This window comes from Ipomoea nil, unplaced genomic scaffold, assembly GCF_001879475.1.
Source record: "Ipomoea nil cultivar Tokyo-kokei standard unplaced genomic scaffold, Asagao_1.1 scaffold0302, whole genome shotgun sequence".
Taxonomy (NCBI): Eukaryota; Viridiplantae; Streptophyta; class Magnoliopsida; order Solanales; family Convolvulaceae; genus Ipomoea; species Ipomoea nil.
Window position 1 is genome coordinate 4515662 of NW_017616730.1, and position 24100 is coordinate 4539761.

The following is a 24100-nucleotide window of genomic DNA, read 5'->3' on the forward strand; positions in this document are numbered from 1 at the left end:
GGCCTTTGAAGCTTATGAGAATGATGCCTCATTGAATGCTGACTTACCTGATTCTATTCCAAACTTTATGGATTGGCTTTCTGTGCAAAGCTTAGTCCATTTCCTGAAAGGCTTCTATGAGATGACTGTGAGAATATCTGGTTCTCTATATGTCACTTCAAATACTTTCTTTTCTGAGATTTCTGACTTAGGTTGCATGCTGGATGACATGGTTAACTCTGTTTCAACCTCTGAAAAGGTAAACTGTAAACTGGTATCATTTATCTGAATGTGTTTGTATGCATCTCTTAATTTTTTCTGTGTTATGTCTGTTTTATAGGATATGGGGTCCCATATGAAACAAAAATTTGAAAAATATTGGGGAAATCCTGAAAAAATGAACTTCTTGATATTCTATGCCAATATTCTGGATCCTAGGGATAAGATTGAGTACATGCCTGCCCAATTTGCTCAGTTGTATGGTGATGAAAAAGGAAAATCATGCTTTGAAAAGGTTCAATCTTCTATGGTTGTCCTGTTTAATGATTATACAGCCACCTACAGTGTGCAGTCTGCATCCCCTACTGTGCAATCTACCCAATCTGAACCAGTCCATTCTCAAACTTCAGTTGGAAAACCTCAGGGTAGAATGAAAAGCCAGCTTAAAAAACAGAGAATGGAGGCTGGTGGAAGCAGTAAACAAACTGAACTCCAGATTTATCTAAGTGAAAAAATAGTGGAAGATGAAGAAAATGTGGACTTTGATGTTCTAAGATGGTGGAAGGTTAACAGTGATAGATTTCCTATGCTCTCTAGAATGGCAAGGGATGTGCTGGCTGTTCCCATTTCAACTGTTGCCTCTGAGAGTGCATTCAGTACTAGTGGTAGGGTATTAGATCCCTTTAGGAGTTCATTAACTCCTAAAATTGTTGAATCCCTAGTATGTGCACAAGATTGGTTGAGGGCACCCAATCATCCAATCTCTGTGGAGGAAAACTTGGATGATGTTGAAAGATTAGAGAAGGGTACTGTTTTTATTTTATATCTTTTGTAGGTTTCTACTTTATAAATTGTTAATTGTTACTTACCTTTTCTAAACTCTTTTTTGTTTTTCCTTTTTGTGCAGAATTGTCCACTGGAGCTGCTGGTTCTTTACCAAGTACTGTTGGAACACTCCCAACAATTGCTGTAATACTTTTATATAACATTGCTTTCTGACTTTCTGTTTAGTTTGATTGATAAATGTGTGGACTCTTTGAGGCAAATCAGGTAAGATTCCAGAACTGCTAATTGCTAAGTGGCTTGGTAACTTTTTTATAAATGTTGCTGCCCTTACTCAGTTACATCTCTGGTATTCTGGAATTCTGGTATATCACTTCCCTTCCTCTCATATTCTCATTTCTGTTTAGTTATGGACTTATGGCTATGATGATGCTTCCACCATTTGTCTGAATTAAAAAGAGTTTGGATGTTTGGTATGTTGTTCTGAGACAAAACTCATGAAGCAATTTGCCCCAACTCTAAAATGATATGAAAAAAAGCAATCTGAGCCTTTCTTATTAAGTATTATTAGTTCCCTACTTCTCTTTGTCTTTATTGGCTTTAAAGTTTAAAGTCTTTACTGGTTTTGTAATTGAGCAGGAAGATGAGGAATGGATGAATGCTGATTGCTGAAGGCTGATTGGTGACTGCTGACTTGTTGAGTACTTTAGTAGTTAGTAGTTTAGTGTTGTTTGAGTATTGTAGACAAAACTCATTTTGTGGACTTCATTTTTGCTTTTTGAATTTTGAACACAAGTTGGAAACTGCAATATGTAATTATGTATCTAAAATCTAAATGCCTACATAGCTGATAGCTTTGGTAATTTAGATTATGGTTATTAAGTTTGAACATTGTTACAGTTTTTTTTTTTGGTATGTTTTATATTAATCCAAGTTCAAACCGAAATCCGACCCCACCCAACCGTATCCGAACATGGGATTCCCTCTTAATTCGAACGAATTGGGGTAGTTTTTCCCAATCCGAAATCCGAGTGGATGAACGATTTTCTAAACCGATCCGCCCGATGCACAGCCCTAACTTCAACTCAACGCTAACTAAATCTTCAAGCATCGTCGCTTGAGAGATTCGAACTCTCACGGGGAAACACCATGTACTTAGCAGGCACACGCCTTAACCACTCGGCCAAAGCGACGAACACGTTTTGGGAATGAAATCATAACTTATATCCGCAAAACGAATTACAATGAAGATGTTAGGTGAAATAGAAAGAAACTACATTGGAGAATGTTAATAATACAAATTAATTAACGCTGATTTTGATGGCCTCATAGTCCTAAAATTCCCAACTACATTCTTTTTGGGAAACACAATCATTGCCTTCAACCACCTAAACCCTAATCCATTCCCTCATTCTAGAAAACGAGCAAAGGTCCATCAATATTTAAGGAAGGGTCTCATTTTCAAACCACACACATAGTAATTATATTCTTATTCTAATTTCATCTACTACCAAATAATGAGTCTATTTTTGCTAAAAGTCATTTCAATTACCGAGTATTTGATTTCGATTTTGATACTCCAAACCAAACACCACCTAAATTTGACTATTTAAATAAGAAATTAAATTTGTACAAATTAATACGGAGTAGTTAGTAACTAAAAGCTGTATTCTCTGTTACAATGTAGTATCTGTTCATAACAACTTTCTCAAGTTACTAAAGCACAAAGAGTCAATACCGGCCCCACTGGAGATCAAACTCATTACCTCCCATTTGGAAAAGTCACTTCGTGTTACTAGACCACAAGATCATTGGCTATTGAAATCAATTTTGTTTGAATATTATTTAGTTAGAATCATTGTAATTCATTATTAATTAATTATTATATATTCATATGTTGATTAATTACCTTTACTCATTATGTTAACAATAACAATATCTTTTGTCAGAAATTTATAGTTTGGACTGTTTGTGTTTGATGTCCCTTCTATTGATATCTATATCTTGCTTATGCTTGACATTGTTGGAGTTGGTTGGCCTTGTTTTATATAAGAGATTAAAAGTGTAGTTTTTTTTTTTTTTTTTTTTTTTCTCATGTGAAAAAAAAATTCTCAAAAAAAAAAAAAAAAAAGACATTATATAAAATTTAATAATATAATAAGAAAAAGTACTAATATTCTCAATTGATTCTTTATTTTATTCCATTTTATTTATTTATGTTTTAAAACAAAATAAATAAAACATACTACCACTAAAATATAATAGAGTAATGTCATTTATATACACAATTGTATATACAAATTGATTTAAAAAGCTCAAATATTAAAAGAAAGGGAACATCACAAATTCACAAGGGGACCCAAACAAAAATAAAATAAAATAAAAAATGGAAAGCCTTCCCAATCTATTTATTAAAGTACAAAGAGTCAATGCTTCCATTGAGGTTTGAACTTTTTGACCTCCGATCCCATTTGAAAAAATCACAAAGGTACCATTGAGCTACAAGCTGGCAATTATATTATCTTATTATACATATTGTATGTTTTTTTTTTATTATTCATTAGTCATTAATTTTAATTTCTTTAAAGGGCGTCTGGTTTACGTTATCTTATATAACTTTATGAATGTAAATATACTATTATCAAATTCTCTTGTTTGGTTCACGCTCTTAAAATTAATATTGAAGTGGACCTCACATATATTTATACCACAAAATAGTCACTCCAAATAATCAATTTAGTTAAAATTTCCAACAAATATGAACAAAAAAAAAAAAAACATTCAAGACAATTTATTGAAATGTGGTAACATTATGTCATTATGCTTTGTAAAATAAATGGGGAAAAAAAATATTTACATACCATAAATGTGACATCATGTAGTGTCAGCCATGATGAAATCCCCAATGGACTATCTCTCACGTACCACTATTATTGCCATTATCCATTGGGGATTGTCCCTTCTGGGAGTGGTCTAGGCATATATTAAACATTGTTGTTGTTAGTGCTTTAGCTTCAATGCCCATAACCTCTTGTCTTCTTAGTTATGCACTGGATCCTTAGGAAGATTATATTCTCATCTTAGTTATCTATCACAATCTTGAAACACACCAATCATATATGTACATATATATTTTTAGCAGAAGAAATAGTGTTCTTTATTAAGATATTATATCGAGACTTGTAAATAGAATAATAAATATTAGAAGAGTTTACATGTAGTTCTTTTAAGTAAGATTTCATATAGACGGAGTCCGAAAAATAGAACAAAATAAGTGTTAAAAGAGTTCGGCTCTGTTTGACAGAACTTATTTAGGAGCTTATAGCTTATTTTAAGCTACTAATAAGAAGTTCCGTTTGGTAATGTTCCCCAAATAAGCTCCTAGCTTAAAATAAGAGCTTATTTTGGAACGCTACTTTAGGTAGCGTTTCAAAATAAGCTCCTAGCTTCCTAACTTTTTTTCCATCTTTATCTTTATTATTTTTAAAAAATGACATAATTTACCCTTCCCAATTAAAACTTTTTTCTCTTCTCCTTTATCCGCAACTTTCACCTCAAATATTATTATTATTATTATTATTATTATTATTATTATTATTATTATTATTATTATTATTATTATTATTATTATTATTATGAGATTTGCAACAATATTACTACTTCATTATGAGATACTAGATCATTGATTATGCTAATAGTTTTATTTCAAAATGTTAATTTTTTTTTAAAAACAAAATGTTAAATTTTAATATGTAAACAAACTAATTTATGTATAAAGATGTCCTTTTTAGTCTTTTTACATTTATCAGCGTATTAAAAAGCTAATTTTACCAAACACTTTCAATCATAACAGCTAGCTTAACAACTCCTTAGTTTTCAGCTCCGAGCTTATAGCTTTTCAGCTTTCAGCTCCTTTTCAGTTTTCAACTCCTAGCTTATAGCTTTTCAGCTAGGTTTGCCAAACAGAGCATTCATATACAATTCTTTTTTAAGTAAGATTTCATATTGATTGAGACTTGTATAGTAGACTCTGTTGCAAATATCGCGCCTAGGCTCCGATTAATCAGTGCCTAGGCGCTAGGCGGGGGCCGGTCACTTAGAATTTCGCCGGAATCGCCATTCTAGGCGTCCTAGGCGCCAACTAGGGCTCTGTTTGGCAAATCTAGTTGAAAAGCTATAAGCTAAGAGCTAAAAGCTGAAAAACTATAAGCTCGGAGCTGAAAACTGAAGAGCTGTTAAGCTAGCTGTTATGATTGAAAGTGTTTGGTAAAATTAGTTTTTTTCATAAGCTGATAAGGTAAAAAAGACTAAAAATGACATCTTCATAAAATTTAAATTAGTTTGTTTACATATTAAAATTTAACATTTTGTCTTTAAAAAAAATTAACATTTTGAAATAAAACTATTAGCATAATCATGATCTAGCATCTCATAATGAAGTAGCAATATTGTTGCAAATCTAATAATAATAATAATAATAATAATAATAATAATAATAATAATAATAATAATAATAATAATAATAATAATAATAATAATAATAATAATAACAATAACAATAACAATAACAATAACAATAACAATAACAATAACAATAACAATAACAATAACAATAACAATAATAATAATAATAATAATAATAATGATAATCATAATCATAATCATAATCATAATAATAACAATAACAATAACAATAACAATAACAATAACAATAATAATAATAATAATAATAATAATAATAATAATAATAATAATAATAATAATAATAATAATAATAATAATAATAATAATAATATTTGTGGTGAAAGTTGCAGATAAATGAGAAGAGAAAAGGGTTTTAATTGGGAAGGGTAAATTATGTCATTCTTTAAAGTAATAAGGATAAAGATGAAAAAAAAAAAAAAAAAAAGGTTAGGAAGCTAGGAGCTTATTTTGAAACGTTCCAAAATAAGCTCTTATTTTATGCTAGGAGCTTATTTCGGGAACATTACCAAACAGAGCTTATAGCTTATTAGTAGCTTAAAATAATCTATAAGCTCCTAAATAAGCTCTGCAAAACAGAGCTTAGGTCGCAGCGGACTATGTGGCCTAGGCGGGTGTTTAAGCTACCGGTCAGCTATTTTAAGTGTTTTTTAAATAGATTATTTCGTTCAAATCTACGCCGTTTTTAATATTTTAGTACTAACTATTAAAGTATTAAATAATTTATAATTATCAAGTTTTAAATAATTTTTTTTCAAAAAATAATCTTTTAAATTAAAAAAAAAAAAAATGCCGTCTGAAGAACGCGTAGTGATTTTTGCAACCTTGATAGTAGATAGGACAATAAGTGTTAAATGAGTTCAAATACAGTTCCTTCTTAGTAGGATTTCATGTTAATCAAACCTGGTAAATAGAACAATAAGTGTCACTAGAAAAAGTTTTTATAGTATAAAGTTTACCAATAGTTTAACACTGAATTAATCAAGACTTAAGCAACATGGACATTTTAAAAGATACTTTAAAAAACAATTTTTCTTTTCTTTTAGTAAATGAGTTTTTATTTTATTTTGTTTATTAATTAGATTTCTGAAATATTTCCAATTAGACCCTAAAGTTCATTTCCTTTAAGGTAATGAGTTTTTTTTTTTTTTTTTTTTTTTTAATTACTGAAATGTTTTGGGAATTTCTATGAATTTTTGGGAGGAAATGTGAAAAATATAATTCTCTCCTTTGAGAGTTTTTGTTCATTATAAGTGAAATAGCAAAAATAAAAATAAAAAAATAAAAAAAAATCAAAACTTAATATAATGGGTGAGTCTCCTGTGAGACCGTCTTATGGATCTTTATCTGTAAGACAGGTCGGATCAAGATAGAAATATAATACTTATGCTACAAAATGTAATATATATTAATTACGAATAAATTTTTCTTATTGGCATATAAGGGGAAGTTTAATAATTTTGCAGAAAAATATAATATTTTTAAATCAAAATGTAGTATTTAGGGGTCAAAGTTACTTATGAGAAAAATGTAATACTAATCATAGATAAATTGATTGATAGTTCGTTACTTATGAGAGAAAATATGATAATTTTTTATAAAAATGTAATATTTTAAAAATCAAAATATAATATTAGAGGTTATAATTAGAAGAGTAACTTATGACAAAAATTGTAATATTTATGAGGGAAAGTGTAAAAATACTGAACTCATTTCATTAATAAGGATCTGTGAGACCGTCTAGAAGATTTTGGCTAAAATAATTACTAAATATGGAGGAGTTTCTAATACAATTTCAATAATAAAAAAAAATATTGAAACATATTTGTTTCCCTTTAATGGATGTTTGTTACTCCATACACGAAAAAGGAAAAGCACAATACAACATTGATGCATGTCTCCACATTCCACCTTGCATTGCATTGATGAAGAACCCCACCTTATCTATAGTATCCGCAATCACTATATAAAGCATGACTATATGGAGTTGGTGTGCCAAATTTTCAATTGTATAATCTGACCACATGCGTCTCCAAACTCCAAAAGAAAATATTAATTATTGAATGCAACTAATTGAAGAAAATAAAATCAATATTCTAATTAGACAAAACAATCCATAAATATAATTATTAATGTATTAACTACAATTATAAATATGGTTATTATCAAGCTATGTTGTTAGTTCTTTAATTATTGACCTTTAATTTACGTGTTAGATTTGTCTTTAATCTTTGTAAATTTACCGTCGTCATTCCTCAATTGTTACTGTCATTGCCAAATTAGTTGTCATTATTTCTAAATGTTCGCAAATTATACCGTACAACCGTGTGCACCATACATATATAGTTCAAATTATGTACAACATATATAACGCCGTTAACGGCAATCGAAACTGATTTTTTTTTTTTTTTAAAGTCAGACGTCAAAACAACGTTATTTTTGCAACCGTGTGCACCATGCATGGTGCACACGGTTGCACAGTTTAACGCTCCTGAGTGTTGCCCTAATTCTTAATCTTAGTGTTATTTATTTGTAAATACACACTTCTATTTTTATCTTTTATATTTAATTTCTATGTTTCCTTTGAGTTTGGTATCTTATGTTTCTTTGCGTTTTGTTTCTTCATTATATTTTTCATTTCCATGCTTACTTAACCAAAAAGTATTTAAAAAGTAAAACGAGTTAATACCCAAAATAGTCATCGACTGTAGTAGTTTTTCTCAACTTCGTCCTAAACGACTTTGGTGACCTAATGTAGTCCTAGACTTTTGTGTTTTTGCTCAATTTAGTCATTCGTTTGTTATTCCGTCAAATTGGTATTAAATAAAGGGACAATTCAGTAATCTCAATATTGGTCTCTCTTTACTCTCAACTCTGCGAAATTTGAAATTCCTCTTTCTTTTATGAATTACTCCCAGACCAGCAAATCAAATTTTATATTCCCAAGTTTGGGAGTAATTTATAAAAAAAAAAAAAAAAAAAAAAAGAGGGATTTCGCACTTCGCAAGTCTAGGAGTAAAGAAATGTCAATATTGAAATTACTAAATTGTCCCTCTATTTAGCACCAAATGGATGGAATAACAAACGAATGACTAAATTGAGCAAAAATACAAAAGTCTGGGACTACATTAGGTCACCAAAGTCGTTTAGGACGAAATTGAGAAAAAGCATTATAATCGAGAACCATTTTGGGTATTAACTCAAAAGAAACATAAAAAAAAATGAATAAATAAAAAAATAAAAATAAAAATGAAATGCAAGTAGGTGGTAAGGCGAAAATCATTATGGGTGATTTGGCAATAGAAATGAAAAAGTGGAGTGTTAGTAGAAATTTACTGGGTGTTTGGTTGGTGGGATTTTAAATTCCCTTCTCACTTAATTCCCACCTAATTTCAAAGACCATTAAATTCCGTAGTTTGGTTGGAGGGAATTGCAATTCCATGGAATTGCAATTCCCCCATTTCCATGGAATTAAAATTCCATGTCCCCCCTGGGATTTTAATTCCTGAGAAAAAAAGATATTGATGAATCGAAATTACCCCTTCCTTTTTTTAACCTAAAATTAATGTCTAACAACAATAATGGGCATTTTTGACTTTATACTACTTATTCCCTTTTAATTCCCATGTATACCAAACATTGGAATTGAAATTCCCAGTAATTCTATTCCTGTCAACCAAACACTGGAATTTAAATTCCCACTTTATTCCCAGTAATTCAACTCCCATGAAATTACAATTCCTTTCCCACATAATTCTCCCTCTCCAACCAAACGCCATGTTAGTTGACTGGAATTATCAATATTCATCATAGCATGAACACTAGAGCATCTAGTACTTATTCTAATGCAATAACATATATATATATATATATATATATATATATATATATATATATATATATATATATATATATATATATATATATATATATATATACACACACGTAATGATTTATATAGTCCATGACTGCTTGTTTAAATGGATGAAGTTAGGTCTGAATTTCATCATTTTGTCATAAAAGAGTTCAAATTAATTAAATTGAAAGCAATAGGTAAGTTAAGAACTAAACATATTCATATTGATTGTATATACATGTGACATAATTATTGATTAAAAATGGAGGAGTAAAACCTAACTTAATGTGCAATTTTGGCACATATCATGATTTTCAAAATATGTCTGCATGGGCAGCTTAATTGGTCATAGAGATGATATTTGGGAAGAATGACCAGGGATCGAGTCTCACCAGTGACAGTGTAGGAAAAACCTCTCAAAGTGAGGGGGACTCCTTGTGCGCAGTAAGTAAATGTCTAGCCTCTGTGGTTCAGTTGAGTTACCATGATCTCCTTCCAGATGCTCAAAATTATTCTTAACTTGACAATAAACAATTCATGATTTGTGCGCAGTAAGCAAAGGTCTAGTCTCCTTCTGGGAAGTGATTTCCAAAATATTAAAAATTATTCTTAACTTGACAATGAACAATTCATGATTAATCAATTAATTATTACAGCATTGCTTATTAAACTATCCATGTGCATGTGTATGCCCTACTGCGATAACCAAATTAAATATACCCAATTTGGGGTCGGGGAAAAAGGAAATAAATAAATAACACAAAGAGGGAACAAGGGTTTGGTAAAGGAACAAAATCTCATCATTGTAATTGGCCCAAAGTTAACTGGTTTAACGCAAATTATGTTGTGCAATCGTGTGCACCATGTATAGCGCACACGGTTGTAAAACGACACCGTTTACTATGATGGAGTAACGATGTCATTAGTGGCACCGTTTAACTCCACCAATCAAATAATTTTTTTTTTTTTTTTACAAAAACTCCAATAGACGTGTAATTATGAATATATAGTTATGCAAGTCTATATATATATATATATATATATATATATATATATATATATATATATATATATATAAGATCATATGAGAACATGTGCTTAGGTGAGAACGTGAGAACACATTATGTGCATCCATCTAATATTTTTTAATGGTCTAGATTAGGTGATGTGTGTGCGAACGCGCATTAAATGTGTGCAAACGCGATTTAGTGTGTTTGCACACATTTAATGCGCGTTCACACACACTTAATCTAATCTAGATATGTTGTATCCCATCATCAGTATCACCATCACAAATAATAAAAGAATACTTTCACTCCCGTGGACAAAGGCACGTACATTGCCGAACGACATAAATATTGTCTTTTTTACCTTTATATCATTATTATTATTTCTTATTTTTGTTAAATCTCAACAGCTTCTTTGTCAAAACGGGAGAAGCCGACAGCTTCTTCTTTTGAATCATTTTTTTTTTAAAAAAATTTTTGAATAGAATTTCACATGAGATGTCATTTAATCAAAAGTTGATCAGTTATCTTTTGATAACTTATTAAATAGGTTAATTGTACAATTTAAACAATTTTAATATCTAATTAGAATTTTTTAATTTAAAAGTCTAATTACACTTTGATATATAGTTTGATGTCATATTTGGTCCTTATCTCTATCTAGAACCAAACTCTAGGAATATGTACCTAATGAAATCTAAATTAATTTTACTATAGTAAAAAAAGATATTTGTATATCGTAAAAAAATCCTATATATTAAAATTATCATCCTTTAAAATAAAAGTGTCATTTCTCAAAAAAAAAAAATTATTATAATTGTAAGGGCATCTTCAATAGTGACATGGGGATTTTGGTGTAGTTTTTGAGAAGTTTTTGTAAGTGTGATTAGGAAACAAAAAATGGGAAAAAATAAAATCAAAAACGAAAAAAAAAAAAAAAAAAACAAATAGATTTACGCGCCTAGGCTGGTGCGTGTAGTCCATGCGCTTGCCTGGGCACGAGAGTTGCGCCTCACGCACATGAAGAGCATATCTTCCTTCAAACAATGGGACAAACCTGCAAAATCTCAAAACTTTGCAAGAAGAACCCACATGCTTTCTCTCTTCATTCTCTCTCTTCCAACAAAGCGGCATTTCCTTAAAAATGGTGAAAGAACCCCTTAATGGGATGCTCTAAGAGTGGACTAATTAAAAGATTGCAACTCTTAGATAGAGATTCTAAGGCTGGTCTTACCCCGTGCCAATATGCCCCTTGCAAGCTTAGTTGGCTAATGCCACGTCAACATTTTAATTTTGTTTTTATTAAAGGGGTTTGCAAATTTGCAGAGCGGCAGCTTTTGTATTATTTATTTATTTTTGAGAAAATTTTAATTTTGATCCACTGACTATTGCAGTTGTGTTAATTGCAATACTTGACTTTTAAAAATGTTAATTTAGTATCTTGACTATGCAATTTTTATCAATTTTGGTCACGCCGGCCAAATTACCAACGAATTGTAACTGAAAAAATATTAATAAATAAAATAATGAGAGTATTTTAATCATTTCACTAGTTTTTTCAAACCTCCGATGTGTCCACCATATTTTCTGACGAATGCTTGTGTTTTCCGCCGCAATGAAACACTTGCAAAGATTTTGAGTTTTTAAATATGTTTCTTGCATATACAAGACAACATTGTTCTCTTGTGTCAAGCTCGCGATAATCTCTTCAGAATATTAAGCAAGTATGGAGCTTTCTTCATTAATTGACTACTGGTTATTGTTTTTAAAGTTTTCGTTTGAAATGAAATCTGCAACATTAACATGCTTCAAGTTGGGAGATGGCAACTCCATAGAATCAAAACATCAAAATCTCGATTATTAATGTCTTGTATTCACTGAGATTATGTAAAATTGATGTGGTTTGAACAAATCTGCAGCCTTAATGAGCAGCAGAACTTCGTAGCTCGGATGCCACCACTTCCAGTTGAGGTGAACGAGGAGCTGGCTAATTCCATTCTTCCCCCCTCGACTCGTCTGAGGAAGTGATGGTCCTTTTCACAGCAATGATTATCCTAACGGAAGAGAGTTATTAATCAAGTTCTTGACTTCTTGCTCTAGCGAAATATTGCGGCGGAAAACACAAGCATTCACCTGAAAACATGGTGGACTCACCGGAGAATTAGAAAAAAGTAGTGAAATGACTAAAATACCCTCATTATTTTATTTATTAATATTTTCCGATCATAATTTGCGGGTAATTTGGCCGGCGTGACCAAAATTGATAGAAATTGTATAGTCAAGGTACTAAATTAACATTTTTGAAAGTCAAGTGTTGCAATTAACACAACTCCAATAGTCAATTGATCAAAATTAAAATTTTCTCTTTATTTTTTATTTGGTTTTCTTTACTTTTTAATGTTTTAATATAATTAATGATGTCATTTTAATATGTTGGTACCACTTTTAAAAGTTGATTAGATTTGTAGGGATATAGTGTGAATAGTAGATGATTTGCAAGTGGGATGATGTGGAAGGGCAAATTATGCCGTGCATCTGTGTGCACCATGCATGGTGCACACATATGCAAAAACGACGTCATTTTGACTAAAAACGCGCGTCCCACTTTAAAAAAAAAATTCATTTTCGATTCCCAGCAACAGCATTATGTTGTTCATTCATTCTAGATTTTTAGTTCATTCATTCTGGATTTTTAATTATGAAATTATGGATATGTAGTTATTTAATTCTGAATTTATAGTTATGATGTTATGGATGTGTAATTATGCAATTCTGGATTTATAGTTATGAAGTTATTGATGTATAGTTATGCAATTCTAGATGTATAGTTATGAAGTTATAGATGTGTAGTTATGCATGCAATTCTGGATTTATAGTTATGAAGTTATGAATGTATAGTTATGCAATTCTAAATGTATAGTTATGAAGTTATGGATGTGTAGTTATGCAATTCTGGATGTATAGTTATGAAGTTATAGATTATTTTTTTTAAGTCAACGTCAAAACGACTTCGTTTTTGCATCCGTGTGCACCATGCATAATACACACGGATGCACGACATAACGCTTCATGTGAAAGTGAAATCTATTTTTAAGGGTGGGAGAAATTTACAGGGATAATGTTAGCTTAAGGCTGAGACTCCTTGACAACGCTCCTAGTCTCACCTAATGTATCAAAATAAATAAGGGTACAAATAACCCGCCAAAACTAACGACCCTAAGTTGTCCTTATAGTGGCATTTGAGCCTTTGAGGTAAAATTTAAATAAACTAAAAGAGAATAGGAAAAAAGAAAATAGAAAATAGAGAATAAAAAAAAAAAAAAAAAAAAAAAAACTCTAGCATCCTTCGTTTATAAATTCCAACGACGATCATCTCTGCTATGGAAGTCACAGCTCACAGCTTGCTAGCTCACAGCTTGCTAGCTCACTCTATAATCTATACGTATATGTAGGTGTACCAGTATATTTATATATATATCTCCCACAGATGTTAGTATAAATCGAAAATCTCTCATTATACTCTCCAAAACCTCATTCTTGTCTTCCATTTGAGCAATGGGTTCTCTGGTTTGGTTCTCAGCCATTACTATCCTCCTCCATCTCCTCCGACCATGTGCGGCGACCGCGGCAGTGGCGAAGAAAACATACATCGTACACATGAAACATCACGAAAAGCCTTCTTCATTCCAAACCCACCGGGATTGGTACGCTGCCCATCTCCAATCCTCGGAGGACTCCCTTTTGTACACCTACACCACCGCCTATCACGGCTTCGCCGCCGCATTAGGCGCCGACGAGGTGGAGCGGCTCCGGCGGTCGGAGGCGGTGGTTGGTGTGTATGAGGATTCAGTGTACAGTTTGCACACGACCCGTACGCCTGAGTTTCTAGGGCTGGATGCGGAGTTCGGGCTTGGGGCGGGCCACGGCTCGCCGGAGGCGGCGGACGTAATCGTGGGGATTCTGGATACCGGGGTGTGGCCGGAGTCAAAGAGCTTTGACGATTCCGGCATGACGGCTGTGCCGGCGAGGTGGCGCGGCCGATGCGAATCCGCCCCGAATTTCGACCCGAAAACCCACTGCAATAAAAAGCTCATCGGCGCTCGATTCTACACCAGAGGCTCTCGCATGTCGTCGGGTAGAATCCACGCCGGAGAGCCCGATTCGCCGCGTGATCGTGACGGACATGGGACCCACACTGCCAGTACTGCGGCTGGGTCCCACGTAACGAACGCCAGCCTCTTCGGCTACGCGAGCGGAATCGCCCGCGGGATGGCCCCACTTGCCCGCGTGGCCACCTACAAGGTCTGCGAGAAAACCGGGTGTTTCGGCTCCGACATCCTCGCCGGAATGGAGCAAGCGATCCTCGACGGCGTCGACATACTCTCACTCTCCCTCGGAGGCGGTTCCGCGCCGTACTTTCGCGACACCATCGCGATCGGCGCTTTTTCCGCCGTGGAAAACGGGATTTTCGTTTCGTGTTCCGCGGGGAACAGCGGGCCCACAAAATCTTCCCTCGCAAATGTCGCTCCCTGGATCATGACCGTCGGCGCCGGAACAATCGACCGGGATTTTCCGGCGTATGCTACGCTGGGCAACGGCCAAAAATTCGCCGGAGTTTCGTTATACAGCGGGAAAGGAATGGGGAAACAGCAAGTGGGGTTAGTTTACAATTCCAAAAGTAACGGCGGGGCAAGCAATCTATGCTTGCCGGGATCACTGGATCCGAAAATGGTGAAAGGGAAAGTGGTTTTGTGCGACAGAGGGAGTAACGCTAGGGTGGAGAAGGGCGCGGTGGTCCGGCAAGCCGGAGGGGTGGGGATGATACTGGCGAACACGGTGGCTAGCGGCGAGGAGCTGGTGGCGGACAGCCACATGATGCCGGCGGTGGCCGTGGGGCGGAAAATGGGGGACGCGATAAGGGAGTACGTGAAGACGGCTAAAAATCCCACGGCGGCGCTCAGCTTTGGAGGGACGGTGGTGAACGTGAAGCCGTCGCCGGTGGTGGCGGCTTTCAGCTCAAGAGGGCCCAATACGGTGACTCCTCAGATCTTGAAGCCCGACGTGATCGGGCCGGGTGTGAATATTTTGGCTGCTTGGTCTCTGGCAATCGGGCCCACTGGGCTTGTTGCGGACTCCAGGAGGACTCCTTTCAACATCATGTCTGGTAAGCATGCTTTTCCCATTTCCCCTCAAATGATAGCTTTCTTTTTCTTTTTTTTTTTTTTCTTAAAAAACATTTTCTTGCCAACTTATTAGAATATATTAATGTTTCTTTCAAAATGGTAAGTATATAATTATAAATTAAATATCAACTCTTCGTCTAACACATAATATCATTAGAGCATCACCAATAGTAATTTTTTTAAAAAAAAATCAAAATTGCATAATTAGGTTTTTGTGGGACTAAAAGGAAAAAGAAAATATTGTGTGTGTGATTCACGTGCCGTTTGGGTGCATAAAACCCTTTTTTTATACCTTTTTTTCCCTCCTTTTATTCTCACCACTTTGTCCTTGTTGACAAAAATTCTGACAAAAATCTTAATATGACTAACATGCTTTAAGCATGTCCCAAAAAGAGTGACTGAGTGAGCGAACCAGTTACGTAAGGTCTTTTTAGTGCAATTGACCTCTCTTGTGTGATTTATGAATTATTACATAAGAGTAGAATTTACTCGATTAATATACACTTTAGATAGTAGTTACGAATTTCTTTCATCGTAAGAATACAAACTCAAAACTCTTGTCATGATTTGGACAAAACATTTTATGGCATCTTAGCTATAAATCTGCAAGTAAGATAAATGGCATCTTAACTTTATATTGTGATCTAATAATGCATCTTTATAATCTCAAGTTGAATGCTTTGGTGGGGCATGAAGCCATGTGTGTGATTGAGTCACAGCACATGCCAAAAGCATATTGATTCTCATTTTTGAGCCACTCATGAAAATCCTTTTTAGCTTATTATATAAAGTTTCTGGAAGATTTTATGCCTTAAAATCATGTGATAAGAGAAGAAAAATACAAGATTATACATATCTAGTTTGGATTGGTTGTAAAGCTGATTCCAAGGGAACTAAAGATGGAGATCAGAATAAGATGGTTGGGATAGATGAATAGTAAAAGCCTTTCTTTTTTGGATTTGATTCACTATACTAGATCATGTTAAATGGATTAATTAGCACCTTTGTAAAAAGAGATTTGGTTTGTGCCAAATAGGCAAATAATTGTGTGGAGCTGTATAGACCACGGTTCAAAATGACATCTTTAAATTTTATGAGTTAGAATAATGTATTTTATGTGTTAGAATAATGTATTTTATGTGTTAAAATAATGAAATTTATGGAATAAGATAATGTACTTTATGAGTTAGAATAATGTACATTATAGAATAATGTACATAATGAATTACAAAAATGTATTTTGCAGTGGGTCATGTAAAAAAAAAAAAAAAAAAAAAAAAAAAAAAAAACACAAAATGATATTGTTTTTGGACCGTGATCCACACAGTACAATAGTTATTGCATGGACTATGATCCACTCAATAACTATTGTAGTTTTTCCCCATTTGGTTAATTTTAATAATAGGTAATAACATGTGTCACAAGTCATATTAGATGACGTAAATTTCAGTATTTATGATCCAACGGATAAAAATTACACTAGAAATAACTAATTTGATCCATCCGAAGAGCCCACAATAACAAGAAGATTTGTCACCTTGATGTCATTTCCCAAAAAGCAATGATAGAAGATAGAACAAGAAAGTGGGTTGGAGGTGTGGGGACTTTTTGGATGAATAGAGGGTTCTTTTCTTTTCTTGTCTGGATTTGCACAAAATAACATGGGTTGGAGTAAAATAGCCACAAATGATATGACTTAGTGGATAGAATATGATTCTTATTAATACTTTTTAAGTCAAGTTCGTGATAAGGTCTTTTTAGTACAATTTACTTCTTATATGTGATTTATGGACTATTACATATAAATAATTACGATTTTTCCTCGTCAGTCAAAAAAAAAAAAAAAAAAGACAATAAAATAAAAGCTTGTGATTCGAAGTCTAGGTAATGATGGGCAGTCTGGGCAGTATTTGATCATGGCAAGTAGTAGTAGGTGCAACAAATTAAATGCCCAATGGTAAACTTAGTTTTATGAAAATTGAAAAATACTACATGGACTCCTACTTATTTTCAACTTTAATTTTCTCACAAATTATTGATGTACTTTTCTTGAAACTCATATGATGAAAATATCTTAAAAAATCATTTATTGTCACGTTATAGAGTAAAGTATGAGAGTAGAATTTGAAAGTACATGTAATAGAATTGGAGAAAATTGGTGGGTTTTTCAATTGTGAAGCAACTTAATTGGAGTAGTTCTAGACTTGTAGCTCTATAGACAAAAGGTTTCCCTACAGGCTTTTCCAGGACAAGCCTTCTAGTTGTCTAAGAGCATCCACAATAGAAGAGAAAGTGGAGTTATTTCAGAATTAATTCTTCCAAGGTGAAGAGCAAAGCTGATGTAGGAAGGAAAGAATTGAGTAAGAATTGGGCTGCAAATGTAAAAATAATGTCAAGAAAAAAAAAAAAAAAAAAAAAAAAGAGGTAAGGTTGTTCGTGTTTCGCGCACAGCTGGGCAAAACTGCACGTGCCCGGTGGCGTGTCAGGCGCGCATGACAGCATCATTTTTTTATTTTTATTTAAAAAAAAAAATTAGTTTTCTCTTTTTTTTTTTTTTTCTTTTTTTCTCTCATTTCCACATTCTCTTTCCTAATTACTCTTACATTTTTCCCACATTCTTCCCGAATGATGCGGATGCCCTAGATGAAATCATGCAGGCCCTACTTGACAGGCAGCATTAGCTGGAAAGAAAGAGATAATTGATTTATCATTTGTTTTGTGACTTTTGGAAATGACCATACCTCACACCTCATACCTCATTCATTAAATGCAGGCCTTTTCATACTAACATGGTGTGCTAATGGAACAACACTTACAATTATGAACATTTATACCAAGTTGGTTACACTATTTATGTTTCTCCAAATAACATTCTTCAACCCCACACCTAGGGGTGTTAATACTGACCTGCCCACTTCCACCGCGGGCTTTTTTGATGGGCCTTGTAGGTCAGCCCGGGGCCAAATTATAAAAATTTTATTAAAAATTTATTATAGTATTAATTAACTTAAATAATACGGAGTATTAAATTCTTCCATGTTTAGAAAGTAGTAAATTTTAATTTGTTAATGTTTTATATATATATATATATATATATATATATATATATATATATATATATATATAGAAGTTCGTAAGTTGGTTTGAGGATTGCGCAGCCCGCAAGGCTCGCATTTTTGCAGGCCAAAAATTTTAGGTCTTAACCCACTCTACTGTGGGCCGGTTTAGGGCTGGCCCAAGGGCTTCAGCCCACTTTGACACCCTACTCACACCACACAAAACCTAGAAAGGGAAACATTCATAACAAGAACGGCTATTGGTTTTCTTGGTTTGAGACCGGTCAGTTATGGACAACTTAGACTGATTTACTTTTTTTGTGGTCCTTTGTTGGCTAGTACACACCCTCAGTAATGGCTACAGGTTTCCCTCGTCACCCAAAAAACAGGAAAAAAAAAAAAAAAAAAAAAAAAAGAAAGGGAAACATCATGGAAGACATGATATGGTGTTATCTTCTTCATTTTGTTTAGTTAATCTTGTTTTGTTTCTGCATTGCTCCCAGTTCCCTCAAGAAAAGTGTGTTATTGATACATTGTTTGGGGTGCCTAGTTTCATCTTGTTGATGAATAACTATAACTGCAGGAACATCCATGTCTTGTCCCCATATAAGTGGGCTAGCAGCTCTGCTCAAAGCAGCTCACCCAGAATGGAGCCCAGGGGCAATCAAGTCTGCACTAATGACAACAGCATACACCCATGACAACACCAACTCCCCCATTCGGGACGCTGGAGGAGACGAACTTTCCAACCCGTGGGCTCACGGGTCGGGCCATGTCGACCCCCACAAGGCCCTCTCCCCGGGCCTGGTCTACGACATTGCCCCAACTGACTATACCATGTTCTTGTGCTCCCTAGACTATACTACTCAGCAAATCCAGGCCATTGTCAAGGCACCAAACATCACCTGTGCCAAGAAACTATCCAATCCCGCCCAGCTCAACTACCCGTCTTTCTCGGTCCTGTTTGGAAAATCAAGAATCGTACGCCAAACCAGGGAACTCACCAATGTGGGAGCCGCAGGAACCTTGTACGAGGTAGCCATCGAAGCGCCACCATCTGTAACGGTGACAGTTAAGCCGACAAAGCTCGTTTTCAAGAACGTAGGCGACAGGTTGAGGTACACTGTCACATTCGTGTCAAAGAAAGGCGTCGTTACGCCTAGCAATGCTGCATTTGGTTCCGTTTCTTGGAACAATGCCCAGAACCAAGTAAGAAGCCCGATCGCTTTCTCATGGACACAGCTGTTTTAACTTTGCTAGCTAGGGAGCTTTAACCTTGTAAGAATCAGTCTGTGCTAATGTAATTTTCGGGTGCGATGAAAATATATCTGAAAATCAAAACCTAAGGGAGGAAATGAACATGGAATAAAGATTATGATTGAATTCCATACCCTTTATCTCTTTCGTTCCCACGCACAACATAGATTCTAGTGACATTTCAAGACGCTTAAATTAAATTAAAGAAAGAATCTTTCATATGAATAATCAGCAGCACAAGTAGCATGGATTCCAGCATGTTTTTGTACAGTTGGAACAGTTTACCTTTGGACATCGAGGACAGCATCGACTAGTGCAGGAGCAGTTTAAACAGGAAGGGCATTTCGGGTTACAACAATTTGGACCGCAACAGTTGCACGAGCACGAGCACGAGGGCTTCTTAAAGCAGCCACGAGAATCCGGGCACGAGCTACAACTGCTGCTGTGACAGTTAGGTATTGAACAGCCGATGGTGCACGAGGAGGAGCAGCCGCAGCACAAATTGCAGTTACGACAGTTGAAACATCGTGACGTTTTGATTTTGGGACATCGATGACAGCAAATCCAGGAAATAATAATGTTGGAAGAGGGTGTTGCACTGCAGCTGAAAGAAAATTGTAAGATTTGGATAGGACAGGACTGTTATGTTCTAACAATTGAAGCATGTGGTCCGTCTCAACTAAAAGCCTAAGCTGGTAGTTGGATTGCAGATACCAAATTGAAGCATGTGCTCCATCTCAACTAAAAGCCTGGTAGTTGGATTGCACATTAATGGTTATATGCTCAACAAAAAAAAAAAAAAAAAAACACTAATTTGAGGAAAATGCTTTCCGATTACTCGACTGTTCTAAATGGAAGTAAAAACCTTATATAAAATTCAGCATATATACCAGAGCCATTTCCAGAAACGAGAGGATCTTGAAGCCTTCTTAGTGCTGATAGGTACAGAAAATAACAAAAAACATTATTAGGTCACAGTTAATCTTTGCAAATGCGCTGATATGATTGCTAAAGGCTTTCTTACATTGGAACGAGGGGGTCGGGTTTTGCCAACACAAAATTTGTAACCCTGCAAAATTCTCGAGTCAATTCAACTACACAACAGAGTGGAGGCATTGACACACACTATATCCATATAACGGGCACATGGATCCCTCTTTGAGACAGTTGAAACACAAACATCAAATGTGAAAGGATAAACACTACATACTCTTTGCACAATAGAGAAGCCGGTTGCAGGCCTTCATGAAATTTTAGCTCATCCTGCTTACAAAACAAATGATCAAAATTACATAAACTGTTGAGCATATAACCATTAATGTGCAATCCAACTATCAGCTTAGGCTTTTAGTTGAGATGGAGTACATGCTTCAATTTGGTATCACGAAGATTGAATCCAATCAATTACGCATGACCTTATAAACCCAATGTAATGTTCTTTCTTATAATTTCAATCACGATCTGTGATCTTTTTGCATGATAAAAGAAAGTGCAAGTCAAACCCGTGGAAGTTCATCAACCCTTTTATCTTTTAACGATTTCATTTGGTTTGAATAAGTAACGATTTCACATGACGAACACAGAAGTAAGCATATAACCCTCCTCTGCAACAGCAAATAAAGTTCAACGCCTTAGCTTATTAAATATTAAATCGATCTCAAACGGGCCATTGTTTCCTATAGGTTCATGGTTGAGCTTCCTCAGGACACAACAAATACTTTTCGTTTTTTACTAGGGGTTGTTGGTTTGAGCCCCCCTACCCCTGATCAGATAGATTTAACTAATGTATATATTCTCAAGAAATTAAAAAACCTGGATTCAAAAGTAGGAATCTCAGACAATTTCCAAATACCTAGGCAACACAGTTGTCCAGCAGCAGTTTGTCATTGGAATCTCTACTAGATTCAGCTTATAATACTCCAATTTGAGCACATGATTGCTTATATTTATTCTGGGCAACAGAATCCAAGAATCTGATGAAATAGAGCTTTTCTCATATTGCCACATAGCTTCAGCATTACAATTTCAATTTCACATCCCAATCCCTAAATCTCTTCATCATTCAACCACTATAATGTTTTCCAGTTACCATATATTTTAGCAGGAAAATAAGGCACTGAAAAAGATAGTGTAAGAATTGCTTCAGCTATAAGATGGATTTTTATTTTTTATTTTTATTTTTTAAAGCCTTGTGACCCGTCAAATAACCATAAAGAGGTAAACTGATTGGCTCAAACTAAGAAGGCTAGATCAGAAGTTGACCTGTAAGGCTGTAACTTTACGGTTATCAAACCAACTAGGCTGACTAATTAGCTCAAACCAAGAAGGTTAAACCAGAAGTTAACTGGTAACTTTACTGTTACTAGACCAACTATCTAATCAACTTGGTTGGCTGATAGGCTCAAACAAAGAAAGTAAAACAAGAAGTTGACCAGTAAGGCTGTAACTTTACGGTTATCAAACCAACTCGGCTGACTCTTAGCTCAAACCAAGAAGGTTAAACCAGAAGTTAACTGGTAACTTTACTGTTACTAGACCAACTGTCTAATCAACTTGGCTGGCTGATTGACTCAAACAAAAAAAGTTAAACAAGAAGTTGACCAGTAACTTTACAGTTACCAAACCAACTCGGTTGAGTTCGCTCTGTGCTATTTTTGTTCTTCTGCACATTTGAACAAGGAACTAGGGGATTACAGGCCACTGAAAAAGTGTGATTGGAAAAGATAACTTTAAGAGCCAATTTGCAAAACTTTAACATTCACTTTCCATTTATATATGTTTCTCAGGCAACTGTTTTCATACATCATTTTAGGTGGCAATATAACTGAAATTTAATTAAGGATTATATATGGAAGAATTGAAGCTGATGAACAACTAACTAACTTACTCACCTCAAGGAAGCCAACCTCTCTTTCCAGCACCTGAACCTTTGCCAGTTCGCGGCGGCACAGCGGCGGCGATCTGGGCTGCGGCGGCGGCAATGACGCCACTCCGCCACCTGGTTCCGAACCAGACATCTATCCCTTCAAGAATTCGACCACCTGGATGGCAGGACCCTTAGCTTGTGATGTACATAAATGGCTTCCTGCCCAAGATCAGACTGACACCTGGCAGTGCCCCTGAGTTGACACGTAAAACTCGTGGTTCAGTCAAAGTAAGTCGACGGATATGGAACGACAGACATAACCAATAAGGTCCAATGCATTATGCTATGCCAAAGGTGACTGATATACAGTCATTCAGAAGTGGGATAGAGTTCCACTATGGCACTATCCATACTCTTAAATTCTACTCCCCGAGTGGCAAATAATGATATGTTATTTTTATTATGTGAGTCTCAAGAAAAATGTCTACCATCAAGAATTGAAGAGTGGAGTAGAATTTAAGAGTAGAACTTGAAAGTTCACATAATAATTTTAAAGTTAACTGACTATTGATCAACTTGACAGTAGTAGAACTTGGGAGTCCACATAATAATTTCCAGAAATTATTGGTTACTCCGGCCAACTAACACAGTCAAGTTGGTCGGTAGTGACCAATTAACTTTATTGATTTGACACAGTCAACTATAGTAACATAAATGTAACCGGTTTACCTAGTCACTTAAAGTTAGTAGTCACTAAAATAATACAATTGAGAAAGTTTTTCCGAATAGCATCATTTAAATTTGACTAAATTACTAACTACTATGTAGTGTGATGGTACATTGTTACCATTTTAAATAAGTGGTCACATGATTGAACCTCGATGATGAGGATATTGATTCTTCTATCTGAGAAAAATATAAAACATATACTACCTTATAAAGAATCATGCGTATTTAAAAAAAAAAACTGACTAAATTAGTTGTCTTGTTATAGTTACAATATCATCACTTAAATTCTACTAAATTAGTTGTCTTCTTATAGTTACAAAACTTCATATTGCCATATGCGAGAATATTTTGAACTAGAATTCAAATATTCGTATAAATCAAGTCCTAGAACAACTTATAAACAATCGATAAATATAAATAATTTTATTATATACTATGTATGTCTAATAAGTTCGACCGAAAGAGATACAAATTAACATGTGACTATTAAATACAAAAATCATACTCTATTTACTTGGCCGGTCATCTTTTCAAATCCAAAAATAATTTTATTTTTAATAAGAAAGATGGAGGAGCAATTGTGACAGATGAGAGCACATAGTAGCTAGTACAACAAAATTAATGCATACATGTTTCATGACCCCATTCAACCAATTCAATGTGAAAGATTTCATTTGAAAAAA

General features: G+C 34.4%; 2 protein-coding genes and 1 non-coding gene across 3 annotated transcripts; 1 reads left to right on the forward strand and 2 right to left on the reverse strand.

Moving 5' to 3' along the window:
* Positions 1-2092: 2092 nt before the first annotated feature.
* TRNAS-GCU lies at positions 2093-2174 on the reverse strand. The gene has a single exon. It is a non-coding gene; the product is annotated as a tRNA-Ser (tRNA).
* Positions 2175-13682: 11508 nt separating this feature from the next.
* Positions 13683-19955, forward strand: LOC109164002 (subtilisin-like protease SBT1.8). The gene is made up of 2 exons (XM_019312745.1): positions 13683-15490; positions 19149-19955. Exons 1-2 carry the CDS (start codon positions 13882-13884, stop codon positions 19814-19816), a joined length of 2277 nt encoding a protein of 758 aa, XP_019168290.1. The 5' UTR covers positions 13683-13881; the 3' UTR covers positions 19817-19955.
* On the reverse strand, positions 19938-23010 carry LOC109159215 (guanine nucleotide-binding protein subunit gamma 3-like). Its single transcript, XM_019307303.1, has 6 exons — positions 22714-23010; positions 21033-21085; positions 20847-20891; positions 20713-20757; positions 20208-20426; positions 19938-19992 (listed from the first exon to the last, which is right to left on the reverse strand). Exons 1-6 carry the CDS (start codon positions 22837-22839, stop codon positions 19938-19940), a joined length of 543 nt encoding a protein of 180 aa, XP_019162848.1. The 5' UTR covers positions 22840-23010.
* Between the last annotated feature and the right edge of the window lie 1090 nt (positions 23011-24100).

Bases quoted from the DNA above. Each gene is read 5' to 3' on its own strand.
- LOC109164002 (XM_019312745.1), top strand. From the start codon at position 13,882: ATGGGTTCTCTGGTTTGGTTCTCAGCCATTACTATCCTCCTCCATCTC. The intron at 15,491-19,148 runs GTAAGCATGCTT...CTATAACTGCAG, and splicing joins TCCTTTCAACATCATGTCTG to GAACATCCATGTCTTGTCCC.
- LOC109159215 (XM_019307303.1), bottom strand. From the start codon at position 22,839: ATGTCTGGTTCGGAACCAGGTGGCGGAGTGGCGTCATTGCCGCCGCCG. The intron at 21,086-22,713 runs GTGAGTAAGTTA...TTTTGTAAGCAG, and splicing joins GAGAGGTTGGCTTCCTTGAG to GATGAGCTAAAATTTCATGA. The intron at 20,892-21,032 runs GTATGTAGTGTT...AGAATTTTGCAG, and splicing joins GCTTCTCTATTGTGCAAAGA to GGTTACAAATTTTGTGTTGG.